Below are 15465 nucleotides of genomic sequence, written 5' to 3' on the forward strand. Positions count from 1 at the left end.
CACTGGCTGCGGACAAGGTCACCTTGCTTAGGTGATAGATGGAGCGATAGCTGTCAGGCAGCCTTTGAACTTATCATCGAGAAGCTGACTTCAGCACCCATTCTTGGCTTTGCTGACTGGCGACTTCCATATGTAGTGCATACTGACGCTAGTACAACGGGGCTAGGTGCAGTCTTATATCAAGTCCAGGATGGTCAAACTCGAGTGGTAGCCTATGCAAGTCGTGGGCTCTCCAAAAGTGAGAAAAATTACCCTGCCCATAAGTTAGAATTTCTTGCCCTTAAGTGGGCTATTAGCGAGAAGTTTCATGATTATTTGTACGGGACTAAGTTCAAAGTGCTGACAGATAATAACCCCTTAACCTATGTTTTGACAAGTGCCAAGCTGGATGCCACAAGCCATAGGTGGCTTGCTGCACTGTCAGTCTACAATTTTGACATCCACTACAAATCAGGTTTACGAAATGCAGATGCTGATGGACTTTCTCGGCAGCCCCACGGACCTCCAGCAGAGGACGAGGAGTCAGAGGAGTTGAACCGGAAGATATCCAGTCTGTTAGATCGCACTAGTCTGGCCCCTGGTGAGTTCAGTGTTCTCGATGCTGAGGTTTTGGGAACGGAATGCATGCGCCATGGTGTTAGGGTCCTCGCAGTGTCCAGAGGAGGTGCTGAGTATGATGATAGTGGAATCCCCGCAGTGGAAACCCTCCTATGCAATGAGAGTGCTGTCCCTGATGACCTGGAGGATCCAGGGCCGTGGCCTGGCCAAGCAGCCCTCCCGGGGATGTCTAATGAGGACTGGCGGCGGTTGCAGAGAGAGGATGCAAATCTGGCCTGCATTATAGACATTTTAGAAGGTGAATCAGACACGGAGACATCAGGTAGAAGGCCACAGCAGCCTGAAGTGGTGCTACTCTTACGGGAGAGGTCAAAACTGATGTTGCTGGATGGAGTGTTGTACCGTAAGGTCCTAAACCAGAGGGGAGAGGTGTTTCATCAGCTTGTTATGCCCGTTAGTCAGAGAGAGAGAGCTTTTCACGGTGTCCATGATGAAACAGGCCACATGGGTGTTGAGAGGACTTTAGAACTTGCGAGAGCTAGATTCTATTGGCCCAAAATGGCTCAATATATTGAAACTAAGTGCAAAACGTGTGAGAGGTGTGTAAGGAGGAAAGCCAGAGCCCAGAAGGCAGCCAAACTAGTTAACATCAAAGTCAGTGGGCCACTAGAGCTCGTTTGTATGGATTTTCTCACCCTAGAACCTGACTCCAGAGACACTCGAAACATATTGGTCGTAACTGACCATTTCACGAAGTATGCGCAAGCATACCCAACAAGAGATCAAACGGCTAAGACGGTTGCCAAGGTTTTGTGGGAAGATTTCATCAGCCATTATGGTTTCCCTCGCCGATTACACAGTGATCAAGGGGCTAATTTTGAGTCCGAAGTGGTGTCTGAGCTGTGTGTATTGTCTGGGGTTAAGTCGCGGACAACCCCGTACCATCCAAGAGGGAATCCAGTTGAAAGATTCAATCGGACTCTGCTTGACCTTTTGGGAACACTGGAGGAGAAGAAAAAGGAAGAATGGAGGAAATATGTTAGACCCCTTGTGCATGCTTATAATTGCACCAGGAATGATGCAACTGGGGAAGCACCTTTCCTTCTTATGTTTGGTAGGCAACCACGCCTTCCAATTGACCTCTGCTTCGGTATCAGTCCTCAGGGTCACAACGCCAAAACACATTCACAATATGTGCGTGAGCTGAAAAGCAGACTCCGACATGCCTACAATCTAGCCTCAAGAAACGCTGAGAAAAGGCAGTTACTTAACAAAAGACGCTGGGATGCCAATGTCACTGCTATGCCTCTCGAAGTTGGTGACAGGGTTCTGGTAAGGAATTTGAGCCTCAGAAAGAAGCACAAAATTTCAGATAGGTGGGAATCTGTGGTCCACATTGTAGTCAGGCAGCCTGATGAGAGTATTCCGGTTTACGTAGTGAGACCTGAGAATGGAGACGGTAGAGAACGGGTCCTACATCGCGACATGTTGCTTCCATGTGGGTTTCTGCCAGTGAATGTTGAGGCTGAAAGTGGAAGTGATGTGGTAGATCATTCTCCCGCTCAGGTATCCAGAGCGACTGATGGGGAGGGGAAGACCAAAGAGCTTCCATCCACCATTGAAGGAGAGGATGATGGAGAAACTCCCTTTACTTCATCCCAAACATCTGACAGTGCTATGTCTGCTGAACAATGTGCATCTCAGTCTCAAAGCCCTTTGAATCCTGAAGCTGATGAGTTTGTTTCAGGCTCTCCAGAGTTGTCAGATATTGAGACTGTAGCACTGTCAGCCCCAACACAGGGTAGGCCGCAGAGGAGACGTGCCCCCCCAGTTCACCTTAAGGACTATAGTGTAGGTTGTAGACAGCACAGTGTCAATCCTCTTGCTGATAAAACACTGTTTTATGGTTTTTTAATTTCTTTGCAACAGCAGATTGCAGGGTTAATACAGTCCATGGTTAGTGAGAATGACGGGGACGTCATATTCTAAGTGGGGGAGGATGTAACCCAGCTGTAATTTACTCAGCTTGTGTTGAGTGTTTTTGCCAGTAATTAGATACTGTCACTTTAACACTAGTATACGACAGTAGCAACCGCTTTCCGGTAGGGTTAGGAAGCTATCATACAAACGCACTGGCGGGAGAACACGCGGGTTCAGAGGGGCTGCGCGAAGGCAGAGAGCACATCTGCGGAGTTGTGTGGTCCTCGCCTGAGCTTCGTTATCAACCATAACGGTGCAATATTCTCTCGCTAGACTGCCTGCCGTCAGTAGTCCTGGATGCTTTGACACGCTGAGGAGAGGAGCAGACGGATTCGCACTGGTCACCCCACCGGGACAACTTGAGTATTACTCAATTGGTTTTTTTGTCCACATAGAGCTCTATGCAAAATATTTTTTTTGGGTACCCCTTTCTTTTTTTTTTTGGTTGCTTCGTTTTGTTTCTTCTCAAATTTTTACGTTTGAACTGAAGTGCGGTGATAAGGACACCCAGATTTGGCAACGGAACCATTTCTTCAGATGAGAGACCCTTATAAAACCAATGTGGTAGAATGGACTAAGCAAAGGATTTGTCAGTTGCGTTTATGTTTAACTGAAGTGTTCAAAGTATCATTTGGGAGGTGAATTCAAATGTTCGTTAGAATCCGTTTTGTTTATTTTGGACAATAGCAGTGTAATATACTATGGACAGAATTTGTTTTATGGATTGAACAAACCTTTATTGTGATATATAATTTACTTTGTATTCTATGAGAAGGATACGTTCCAGTCCAATAATTTTGTTGGATTCAGATAGTAAACAGCTATCAAACCCTGAATAAATTCTTCACTGAAGTAAGTCAATTCAGTTTGCTCATTTCTATCAGATACTGTGATTGGGTTACAGTTACACTTTGCACTACACTCAGTAGCACAGAGCCCCAGTTACACACTTAAAGAATCTATGTTAAGGTGCACTGAAGCTGTACAGGCAGGTCTTGGTGACCCAGTGACCTGTGTAACACAGTGTTTGTGTTTCCTTTATTTTTGCAGTTACCTGTGTAAAAAAGCAAGCTTCTCTAATGTCGGGGTCAAATTCAGGCAATCGTTTAGTGTTTATCATTCAGGACTACCAGGAATGGTCTCACTTTAAAAAAATTTAAAAAATGGTCAAAATAGTGCGACAATTTTTAGAAGACTGAAGTAGCTGTGTCAGGACAAGACACTGTTCACGTGATTAAAAACTCAGTGATAGATACAGTATAGTTATAAAGCGTATGTCATTTTGATGTGTGGAATAGTCTGGAACATTTGATGTGCACACGAAATACATGCAAGAAAACGGCACCCCCACATAATAAAGATTTTGTTTAATTTTATATGGACAAAGAAGAAATCACAAGGTTCCACCTCATACATACCTTTCATTAAAGCAGAAAGTCATTGACCTCCCTTTTAGTCTGGAGACACAGTGCATTTATTATTTATTACTATTGCCGCTGCAACTGTCAAGGAGCCAAAACCTAAGAATTTCACTATCTTATACTTGCATAATGAGACTTAAAAATAAAAGGAATCTTGAATCTTAAATTTTGAATTTCACTACAAACTGTCCAAGCAGTTCTGAAGTTGTATGAAAAATAGCTACTGTTTGATAAGAGGATCCATTCATTAAAATAAATTGTGTGTAATCTGACATATCAAGCACAAAGCAAAAGAGTATAAAAAGTGGTACCGATAGAAATTTCCGTGGTTTTTTTTCTTTCTTTCTTTCTTTCTTTCTTTCTTTCTTTCTTTCTTTCTTTCTTTTTTTTTGTTTTAAGACAGTTCATGTTGTGATACATTGGTTTGCGTGGATCTAATAAGCATCATAAATGGTTTCCCTGGTCTAGTCTAGAGGAGACACAGCGCTGCTGTTTCCTTCTTTTTTTAAAAAAAAAAAAAAAAACAAAGCTTAACAAATCTCATTCAGCTAATTAAGAGCTTCATAATTAGCCGGTCAAAAAAAAAAAACAAAAAAACATTCAAAACCGTGCAGTCATGTGGGTCCACTGGATTAGATTTGAAAGATGACGAAAAAAAAAAAAAAAAAGGTTTTGCGTTATAACCACGGTGACAGTTAAAAACAACGTAAAGGGTGCAAAATTATTCTGTTTTTAGACCAGAAAACAGAGTTATAAAAAAAAAACTACATTCAAAGCAGTGAATGTACACTGGCTCCTTTTCCACCCAAAGAGAAAGGATGTACCGAACGGCTGACTAAATATATACATTTTTTTGACACAGGCTGGCAGGTAACGGGTGGAGTGAAGACAGGGAATTAGGAGAGTGCGCATTTTCTCTTCCTGAATCCCTTTGACTCGGTTGCCTTGGCGATGGCACGCATCACCATCTCAGTGAGGCATTTTGGGGAATCCTCTTGATTCTTCTGGCAACAGCTTGCATCAACCTGGGCAGGTAGAGGTTCCCTCCCTGAACACATCGCCTGCTGCATGGAGTCCAGCTAAAAGCCAAAGAAAAAGTTTTAGCGTCAAACGAGGGCCTTGGTAAACGACATATATCTCTTAATACATTTTAATTTTACATCGGTAAACACAGCAGTCCGTTTTAAAATAACGGGAAAAATTCACCTTCTCGACCACACAAGCACTTTTCCGATTGCCCGCTGGGTGGCAGCAACTCCTCACGATTTTGTTGACTGGGAACGGCAAGAGCGACCTAAAAAGGGAAAAGTCACGCAAGAGTTTTATTGCTTTAATGGCAAGCAGTAAGTTTTATAAACACGAAAGAAATAAACTCTTACAGGCCTTTTTCCTCTTCTTTTAAATGTGGATGACAATTGTTTGTGTTTGTATTTAGATCAGTTCAGAGTCATTGGTGACTGGAGGTAGTTATATCACTAGCACAGATGGTAATGAAGCCAACCACAAAGTTAGTTAAGTGTACAGCCTGTTCTTCCTTTTGTAAATTGTGTTTTACAGAGTTCAGCTGTAAATATTTACAACTGCGTGTTCCGAGCATCTTTTTTTTAGGTTCTGAGAAATGAGCATCCAAGAGGAAAAAAAATATATCACTAAAATACACCCCAACAATGTAGTTTAAATGTGTAAAAAAAAAAAAAAAGAAAAAGAAAGAAAATCTTTTAAAATGATAAAGCTTATCTGAGACATTCATTCGTCTCTGTGCATTAAAATTCCTTTGTAATGTAGGAGGGGTTGCCCTATCTATTTTTGTACGGTCAAAGCAAAGTTCATTTTATCAGTTTATGGTCTCTGTCTTCAGTGCTAAAAATGTACATGCCTAATAAACATTCGAAAGCCCGCACCTCCCTTGTAAACAAACGAATAAACACTGAAAACAAAACAGGATTCCCCAGCTTCAAATATTAAGGTTACAATTTCCAAAAAAAAATGAAGAATTCTGCGTTTCAGTCAATGCCACAGTGTTCTGACCCCATGGCCTACTTTGTGCGCTGACCTCATAACAGAGCAGTGATCGGCAGCACATTCACATTTATAATCATATCCTTTCATTTAAAGCCGTTGTCATGACGACAGCTTTACATCATCCTCTTTGTCAGCGCTTCTTCAAAATGTCTTTACAAGAAACACCAAACGGAGGAGGTGACAGTTCTGTAACATGACTTTCCCCTGAGAAAGGGGAAGTGATACTTCTATTAAAAAAAAAAAAAAAATTAACATTTTACAGTAGTTGCAGAGCCAGAATGCTTTTGCAGAGTAAATCTGGGTTTCCTTACACGAGAGTGTGTGAGAGATACAGAGAGAGGGAGAGAGAGAGAGAGAGAAGACAGGGAGAAAGAGAGGGGGTGTAGAGAGAGAGAGAGAGAGACAGATAGAAAGACGGACAGGGAGAAAGAGAGAGGGTGGAGAGAGAGACAGAGAGAGAGAGAGAGAGAGAGAGAGACAGGGAGAAAGAGAGAGAGGGTGGAGAGAGAGAGAGAGAGAGAGAGAGACAGGTAGAGAGAGAGACAAGGAGAAAGAGGGGAGTGGAGAGAGAGAGACAGGGAGAAAGAGGGAGACAGGGAGAAAGGGGGGTGGAGAGAGAGAGAGAGGCAGAGGGGTCATATCACCTCTTTTTGATGTTGCGGTGTGTGTTACAGAGCATGGCTGGAGACTGGGGTGTAGACTGGACACTCAACACCATCTCTTGTCTGAAGTATGCAGGCTGGGGGGCCCGGGCGGAGAAACAGGCGTAGCGCTCCTCTCCCTGGACCTGCTTACAACACTCAAACTCTGGCCCTGTCGCCTTCTCCTCCTCCTGACAGAACATGTCCATCACCTCTCTCCACTGAAACACACAGAAAGAGAGAGAGAGAGTGGGAGAGAGAGAGAGAGAGAGAGAGAGAGAAAGGTAGACAGCGAGAGAGAGAGAAAGAGAGAGAGAGAGAGAGAGAGAGAGAGAGAAGGAATGGTGGATGAAAGAAAAATATAAAAATGAATCATGTTCACCCATTGTTAACAAAGCCCTTTTCTCTATTTTCTCACACTGTCTCGGAGAATCAAATGAAGGAGAGGAGAGAGGGTCGGCAGAAAGTTTCGTTTCACTCAAACACAACGGACACTTCGGTTTCAGTTTGGTCTGCGCAGCTTTCTGTTTGGCTTAAGAACCATAACTTCTTCGTCAGTTATGTTAGGCTCACAGGCAGCGGTGTACAGATTCTAAGATTGAAAAACATTTTCAAAAAAAAAAAAGAAAACTTATTTTGCCTTTAAGAAAAAAAAAAAAAAAAAAGGGCAAATGATAAAAGGAGAAGAGCAAGTGTTTAGAACAGTAAACCAGACACAGTCATTTTGTACACCGGGTGAAAAAAACAAACAAACAAACAAATTAACAGCTGTTAGAATCATCAGCTGTTTAAGGGGATTTTTTGCAATGATTTTTTTTTGCAGCGTGCAGTTCATGTCATGCATGTTTGAAAAGTTTAAACGTTTGATGATTTGCGCGTGAGTCATCGCGCAGGGCGCGACTTTCCGCGCTGCCTTCACAAAGGAAACCACACAGAGATGAGGATGCTCGCGTTTTATGGGCGTGTCAGAACATGCCGGAACGAAACGGTTCTCACACGCGCTCACGGGCAAGGGTAGATGCAAAACAGGCTAACCCGAAAAGAAAAAAAAAAAAAAACCCAAACGACAAACATCTGACAACCTAGATGTGTTGCAGGATGACTGTCTGAATTTGCATGTGTAATCTCTGGTCTTTCTTCTTTTCCAATGTTTTTTTTTTTTTTTATTGTTTTGTGTTGTTATGAGTCGTGTTTAGTGCACTTTTTTAAATGTATTCTTGTTTGAAAGTAAGTTTCAAGCTATTAATGCCAACTTTTCTTCAATCAATTTTCTTATTTGACTCAAAATCTTTACTTAACCCTGAATTTTCTCCCCATGACATTTGAAGACATTTACACATTCTCTATCTTCATCTGCTTGCCTCATAAAACTATAAGACACTGGCTTGTTCTGTCTTGCGGCGTAACTGAACACGTTTTTGACTCGATTGGCTTTTTTGTCGCTATGGAAACAGCCAGGTGGGCGGGGTCTCACCTTCTGCTCGGCGCAGGTCAGCTTGTCAGCGCTGTCTTTACAACACAGCTTAAACTGCCTCTCCATCCTGTTCATGGCTTTCGATTGACGGGCCAGCCAGCCATAGCCTCTGCGAGGCAGACACTTGACAAGGTAGAGGGGGCGGGTCTTGCGACCGCCACACACGTGTTCGATGTTCGAGGCGTCCGGGCGGCCGGGGGGGAAGTCGATGTCCACCACTTTATTGCCGCCCCTTTTGAGAGACCTCAGAGACAGAACCGACCTGGAGGCAATGGAAGAGAGAGAGAGAGAGAGAGAGAGAGAGAGAGAGAGAGAGAGCGAGACAGTTAATTAGGATGGTTTACCAACAGTATTTTTCTCGCTCAGAATGCATTTCCTCTGCTCTTTTCTGTCTGTTCCTCTTGTTCTTTGTGTCTCTCTCGTTTCCCTTCTTCTCTCTCCTCTATCTCAAGCTTTTCCCTCTTTCACTTCACTGTAATTTCCCTCTCTCCGTTCTCCCTCCCCCTTTCACCAATGCCCATGTTCAAGGTTAGAGGTTACATTCAAGAACCAGTTTAAGACTAGTTTTATCTACGGCCCAATCAAAAACGTTATTAATCTGTTGGTTTTTAATCTCAAAGCAATGGAAGTCTCCATGAGAAGGCAGTGGTACGACCTTCTCTACCTCTAGTGCTATAAAGAAGATTTTTGGGACAACATGACTCAAAACTTGCACGCGCACACACACGCACGCGCGCACACACACACACACACACACACACACACACTCAAAAACACTGCGGCAACATCGCACACGATTTCTCTACCAACCAATGCAATGGCCGTCATCTCACAGAGAGAGAGCTTTGACTGTGTCTGAATTCTTACTCATATTTGGGACACACGTTAGGGTTCCACTTGAAGCTCAGGTCTTGCGGAATGATGGTGATCTGGGACATCTGGGAAAGTTGGGGAACGTGGGCGTCGGCCTGATAGGACGGGTTAGGGGCGTCTCGGCTGAAGCATTCCCATTTGGCCTGTTCGGTCCTCTCCTTACAGCAGTGGTAGTGACGCGTCTTTATGCTAAACTCCTCCTCGCAAAAGGCGGACAGTGACTGCTTCCACTGCGGAAACAGATAAACTAGATAAGTGCCTTTCTCAGAGCACGATTGTGTGTGTGAGTGTGTGTGTGTGTGTGTGTGTGTGTGTGTGTGTGTGTCTGTGTGTGTGTGTGTGTGTGTGGGAAGGATTAGAAGAAGAAAATAAACAGAGGAAGAAAGAAAAACCACAAGCACAGACATGGATCAAGGCAGGGGACACACAGAGAGACTCACTTACCCCCCTCACTGAGAGAGAGAGGGCGAGAGAGAGAGTGAATACACACTGTGCCTAGCCTCAAGGAAAGCCTTGTTCTTGTTTGCATGTCCCTTTTCTTATATTCTGTCCTTGGCTGAGATAAAATTCAGAAGTGAATTCTGTTTAGTCTGGGGATCCAAAGGCCAAACTTTTCTCAGGGTTACAGCTACAAAAACCTGTAAACTGCAAGGAGTAGAGATAATAACCCCCACACCAGATTTGATACACATTTCTACATCTAATCTGGTCATGGACACACTATGCGGTGATGTTTCCATAGCACAACTTGATGCATGGAAGAGTTTGGAATGGTATGGAATCCAGTGCTGTAGAATGCTGGACCAAAAGGAACAGAAAGGTACAGACTAAAATGGAATAATGTCTATCGAGAACATCACCTTGTAAAATAAAAAAATGAAAAGGATAACTTAAAAGTTATAAGGTAACTAACTTCGCAGCCTTCTGGCTCAACTGTGGTTTCCCACAGCTTCATGGGTTCATTTTTTAACCAAAGTGGGTTGACCATGTTTTTACAGTGACGACAATCAGACTGGACAAAACAGTTGTTCTCATATGTCCCACTGGGCATGCTCACCAAAATCCTTCAAACGAATCAGCGTTCACAATTCCAGTAAATGTCTTACCATAAAAAAAAAAAAAACTTAACTCATAACTGAGTTGTGTTTTACGTTGCAATGCTGGGTTACTCAAATTATTTACGAATTCTAACTGAAGCTCAAGTATTTTTTTTTTCTCTCATAACTCATAACTTGATTAACTGGCCCTCAGAGCTTGAAGTAGCGTGTATATTTAAAAACAGGTCTTTCACGCAGAGAAACATGACTTGAGGATTCCAAACAATTCCAAGCAACTTTATTGCCTTTGTGGGAAAAGGTCAGATTTGTGATTCCGTGTGATTCATCGGTTTTTAAGTGCATCATGGGAGCAATGAGGCAGAAAAGGCACAGGGACGGATTTGGAATTGGACTTTTATCGTTTTGTAACAGCAAACCAGTCGCATTGCTTCAGCTGTTTAAAGTGGGTGGGAGTTGTGTGCGTTAGATTTCTTAGAGTGATTGAACGCTTTTGTAGAAAGATAAATAGAGAATAAAGGGAGCAATACATTGGAAAAAACACACGCAAAAAAAAATGCGTCATGCTGTGCCGAGCTGTGTTACACGGAGGCAGTGCACAGAGACAAGCAGTCGGGGGTGGGGGGGGCGGGGGGGGGGGGGGGGTTCTTTTCTGTCAAAGCACAGTTTCAGTTGTCTCTGCCGCAGTGTGACTGCAATCCGGTGCACAGTTTGGTCTAACCTGTGTCGAAATTACAGCACACAGGGAAAATTAGTCTGCACTTATAGCGCACGGTGTGGCGTGTCAGACAGCCTGTGTCACTGCACAGAGTAAAACAGCACTGCGGAGCACAGACTCTTACCGCCTGCTCAGCGCAGCACAGCGTTCCCTCGTCGCCGTGACTACTGTTGCCTTGGCAACACCCGCCGTACCACAACTCCGCGCGGTTAATGGCGTCGGCTTGGCGGGTCAGGTGACCGAAGCCGTTTTGAGGGAGCGACTCTCGCGTGTACCGGGGTCGCCTGTTGCCGTAGCGACAGATGGCGAGGAGGTTGTCGGGTGTCGGCCGTCCGGGAGGGAAAGGGACGTACGGCCCCATGGAACGAGGACGAAATGGAGAGGGACCTGAGAGAGAGAGAGAGAGAGGGAGAAGGAGAAAGAAAGATAGCAGATGGGGAAAGACAAGGAAGTGAAGAAAGACAAGGTAAACGGATGGAACAGAGAAAAGAAAAGCAAAGTAAAGCAAAGAAACTAAATCAAACAGAATTGTTATTTTTCACTCAACAGTAAATTTAGTGCCGTTGCTTGTGTTTAAGTACCTCGTGGAGAAAAACCATGGCTTTGGACAGATCCAGATGGACTAGAACCTAAACAAACACAGAGACCGTCACATGAAAAAAAGAATCGTTCTGGACGAGTTCCATCAAATTCCACAAAGCTACTTCATCTTAAGTCACTAAATAAAAACACAGAGGAAGCGTATGAATGTTTACAGAAGTAAACAGAAGATTATGGGTAAAACGGAAGAGGATTTGGCATAACCGCACACACACGAACACAAACACAAACACTGTGAAGTAGAGGCATGTGTTTTCCAGATCTTTCCTCCCCATAAGGAAAGCATTTACCATAACAACATTTTCCCGAGGTCCGAAAACAGGGGGAAAACTCAAAAGTTCTTACCATGAATTCCCAGGGCTCGTAGAACATCAAGGGGGATCTCATGGGTAATTTCTCTTTGGCTAAAATCTGGGGTGTCTTCACCCAACTCTGAGAAACAAAAGCAAAAAAAGAAAGAAAGAAAAAAAAAGAAAAGTCAAGTTCAGCATGAAATTGTCAACTTGTCAGCTCAACCAAGCAATGAACGCAAACCAAGCATGAAGGGATAAATAGAATTTTATTTTTCACTAAATAAACCCATCTTACAAAAAAATTATTACATAGTTAGCTTATAACAGCTTTAATTAGTATTTCTCAAAACTGAGAACAGTGTTGCCACTTTTGAACTTTGATTAGCCGATGATTTCAGGATTACTGATAGGTTCAAAGGCTCTAAATGATGTCACTGTCAAGTTTGCCAGACTCTGAAATGGACAGACATACCCTGTGTTAAAACACACACACACACACACACACACCAAAGGTAAACTTCACATCTACATATGACACATGCCACAGACACCTCAAATTCCAGACATCCCAAATGGCCTCGCAAGGACAAAGACACTACAAATTCCAAAGATCTTAAACTGGCCTCACAAGCACGTTATGTTCACTTGCACCTCAAGTATAAACTTGGGCAACATTGCATTACGTAATTCAATTTATAGTCTGTGTACGTCAGCATTGGGGAGAGGTCAAACTGTACAGATTGAGGAAAGATTTTTGACTGTTCAAATACATCTTATGTGAGCATTGTGAATCCTTTAAACCAACAACCTGCTGGAAAATTTACTATGACAAACAAAGACCACAGAAAACAAGAGATGCTGTTCTAACCTGTTATAGAGGAAAACCAGGAAGAACTGCAGGTTATGTGGAGAGGTTTGAGTGTGTTTGACTGAGTGTGTGTGAACCTCAAATAGTCAATAGACACAAGTATTGTACAGCTGCTTAAAAGAAAGTCAACATCTGACCCCGTTAGACTAGAACATCCAAACCAACACTATGGATCCAAAAGAACCCAGTCTGGATCCGCATTAAAGCAACTGGTTTAAAATCAGGGCACTGAAAGATGTTATTATTGAACAGCCTCGGTGATAAAAATCAACTTTTCAGATTGTTGATTTATTTATGGACAGAGAAAATGAGATTCAGAAGTATATTTCCAGCCTATGCATTTTGAGTCCAAGAGGAAGAAAAAGAAGAAGAATTTTACGATGCTCTCGACTGGGCGATAAATATTTCGACCAAAGATATTTCCTAAATAGCCTACTGCTTTAACTGCCCATTGGTATTTAGCCTCATGTCGTAAAGTGACAAAAAGAAGAAAAATAAATACATTCCTCACAATTCATTCTTCAGAAAAAACAAAACACAGAGAGAGAACCGAACTGGTTATAGGTATTCATCATTAGCGAACATCCACACAAACAGTTCTGAGAGTCGCCTACTGTTACCTACGGGGCATGTACGATATTTGTTTGTATTTAACAGCACTTCTAAACATTAAAGAATCATTAATGTGTGCTCTAGCTCATTCTTATGACAGGTCATTCCTATATCCGGTGTTTGTAGAGAGTGCGTCAAAAACAGTTACAAGCTTACTCATATTAATAATGTGTGTCAGTGAGAATCTGATTACCTAGTAACGGACAGCACAGGGTATAATCAACGTTAAGATTCGTCCGTTTTTCATCACGGTCTTACTGTAAAGCTGTACAGTAGACTATCGACGAAGTCATCGTGCATTTAACAGGTTTTTGTCGCTGAGATTTAGAATGCAAACATTAGAAGTCAAAATGTCGATCGATAGAAACTGTGGAAGTAGGCTATGGAATTTGTCTTGGAACTTGTGAACATGTCTCTGACTCAGCTACGCCTACAGTGTCCAGCGACGAATGCTGATATTGGCATCCTGAAACTCGCCTTTCGAAGCCAATGCAACGCAACAAATCCTCGCCTTTTCTGTTGTACGACAAAATACTCATAAAAATATGAAATTGTGTGTTTCTATATTTCTCTTCCCTTTTAGCATACTTCTTGCATGTTAAAAAAAAGTTATTCTTTTGCTACACTTGCAGATTGAGCATGAATGTGCAAATAGTCTATTCCCAAAACAGGAAAAGAAAACATACATTTCTCTCTCTCACACACACACACACACACACACACATATACACACACAACTACATACCTCTGTCTCCCATCAGCAGTTCAGACAAGTCAAGCTCTCGCTGATAAATATCGGGGTGACCTAGAGAAATAAGACGTAAATAAGTTTAACGTGCCCAGTTACATAACATGCACTCAGTCGTGAACATTTGCATAAGTGCAACCTCACTTTTTAGTTTTGAATCGACGATGATCAATGCAGGGGGAAAAAAATCTGTTACCTAAGAGCAAATCATCACGGGCCAGGAACGCGGGATAAAGTTATTTTAATACGCACAGATTTGTTCAAGGTGTTGTGCAAATTTCTGCCAGCGATAAGAGTTGGGATACATTGCATTCCAAAACTGATAACAAAAAAAAAAACTGGAACGGGATGTTACGCTACATTTTTTGCATTTATTTGAAATCTGTTATTAAGAAAAGCGACGAGTCGTAAAACGTCTAATAAACTACTGCACTAATTAGGGGACGGGGAAAAAAATCATATGATGGCTTTTACGTACCTTCCAATGCATTGCACGAGAGCACAAGTACAAAGCCGCACAAGTACCCTAAAATCCATGTCCGGTCCATTATCTGCGTCAAAACTCTGTAACAGTCTCGGTTCAAAAATGTAACGGTTGGTTCCGAGGACTCCCGTCGCTGGATATGCGCTTTACCAAAGTGACTGTGATTGCTTTCCACCAAGTGCGTCAGTGATCGTGATATGTTTAACTTCAGCGAACTACAAGGCACTGCCTTGTCGGAGGTGCGATCTCCCTTAAATACACAAACCCAGTTTCTCTGGCGTTTGTGTACGTATGTGAGCCTGTAAAGGGCACGCGTAAATCCCGAGTGTTCGCGAGAGATTAGGAGGTGGAGGAGGAAGAGGAAGAAGAGGAGGAGGAGGAGGAGGAGGACACGGCTTAAGGCAAGAGAGAGAGAGAGAGAGAGAGAGCAATTTTCCGTCATTACTCATACAACGGTCTAACTCCCGAAGTAGGACGAGGCACACAGGGAGGGTAACGGAAGTTTACCCGAAAAAGAATGTGATATTAATTTATCAGTGGCATTTGATGCGTCGTGGACTCATCATTCCCAGAAGTACTGTGCCACGAAACCAACAGACGTCCATAAGTAAATAATACGTGTTGTGTGAAATGGGGCAACCTCCACCAGTCCTTGCACAGATCGGGTTATGATCAAAACTCATAATTGTTAGTCCAGTCAAACACGTCAAAACAGTGTCATTCCTCTTGATAAACGGGACCCTTCATATTATTAGGACATTTATCTCTCGCAGCGTTGAAACAATAAATAGTATCCAGAGAATTCTCTGAAAGGAAAGGGAATTTCAAGTTACAGAAGTTTTTCGTAAAACTTCGGTCAGGCCTTCTTTTCTTTTGTAACAACAGAGACACTGCGATTGCTCGAGGGTTTGTTATGTTGTTGCTGTTTCGTCGATATTTACTGCGGGCTTTTGTATTATTTTACAGAAATTCCATGCTAATTAGTTAACCTGTTAGGCTGTAATTCGAAGCCAAACTAGGATGCTTATGTAACTGTTCATATAAGCCTAGCTGGGTACTGACTGGGCACAGACTCCCGATTTAGTATTCATAATTCTAATACATAGGCATATCCGTAT

The 15465-nt window shown here is 42.7% G+C and overlaps 1 protein-coding gene across 1 annotated transcript; it reads right to left on the reverse strand.

The window, feature by feature from the left end:
* Positions 1-4606: 4606 nt before the first annotated feature.
* On the reverse strand, positions 4607-14648 carry LOC115820875 (extracellular matrix protein 1). Its single transcript, XM_030784576.1, has 10 exons — positions 14342-14648; positions 13861-13920; positions 11688-11774; positions 11324-11371; positions 10867-11129; positions 8964-9199; positions 8097-8358; positions 6626-6843; positions 5166-5253; positions 4607-5038 (listed from the first exon to the last, which is right to left on the reverse strand). Exons 1-10 carry the CDS (start codon positions 14409-14411, stop codon positions 4856-4858), a joined length of 1515 nt encoding a protein of 504 aa, XP_030640436.1. The 5' UTR covers positions 14412-14648; the 3' UTR covers positions 4607-4855.
* Positions 14649-15465: the final 817 nt, after the last annotated feature.

This window comes from Chanos chanos, chromosome 9 (genome assembly GCF_902362185.1).
Source record: "Chanos chanos chromosome 9, fChaCha1.1, whole genome shotgun sequence".
NCBI classification, from domain to species: domain Eukaryota; kingdom Metazoa; phylum Chordata; class Actinopteri; order Gonorynchiformes; family Chanidae; genus Chanos; species Chanos chanos.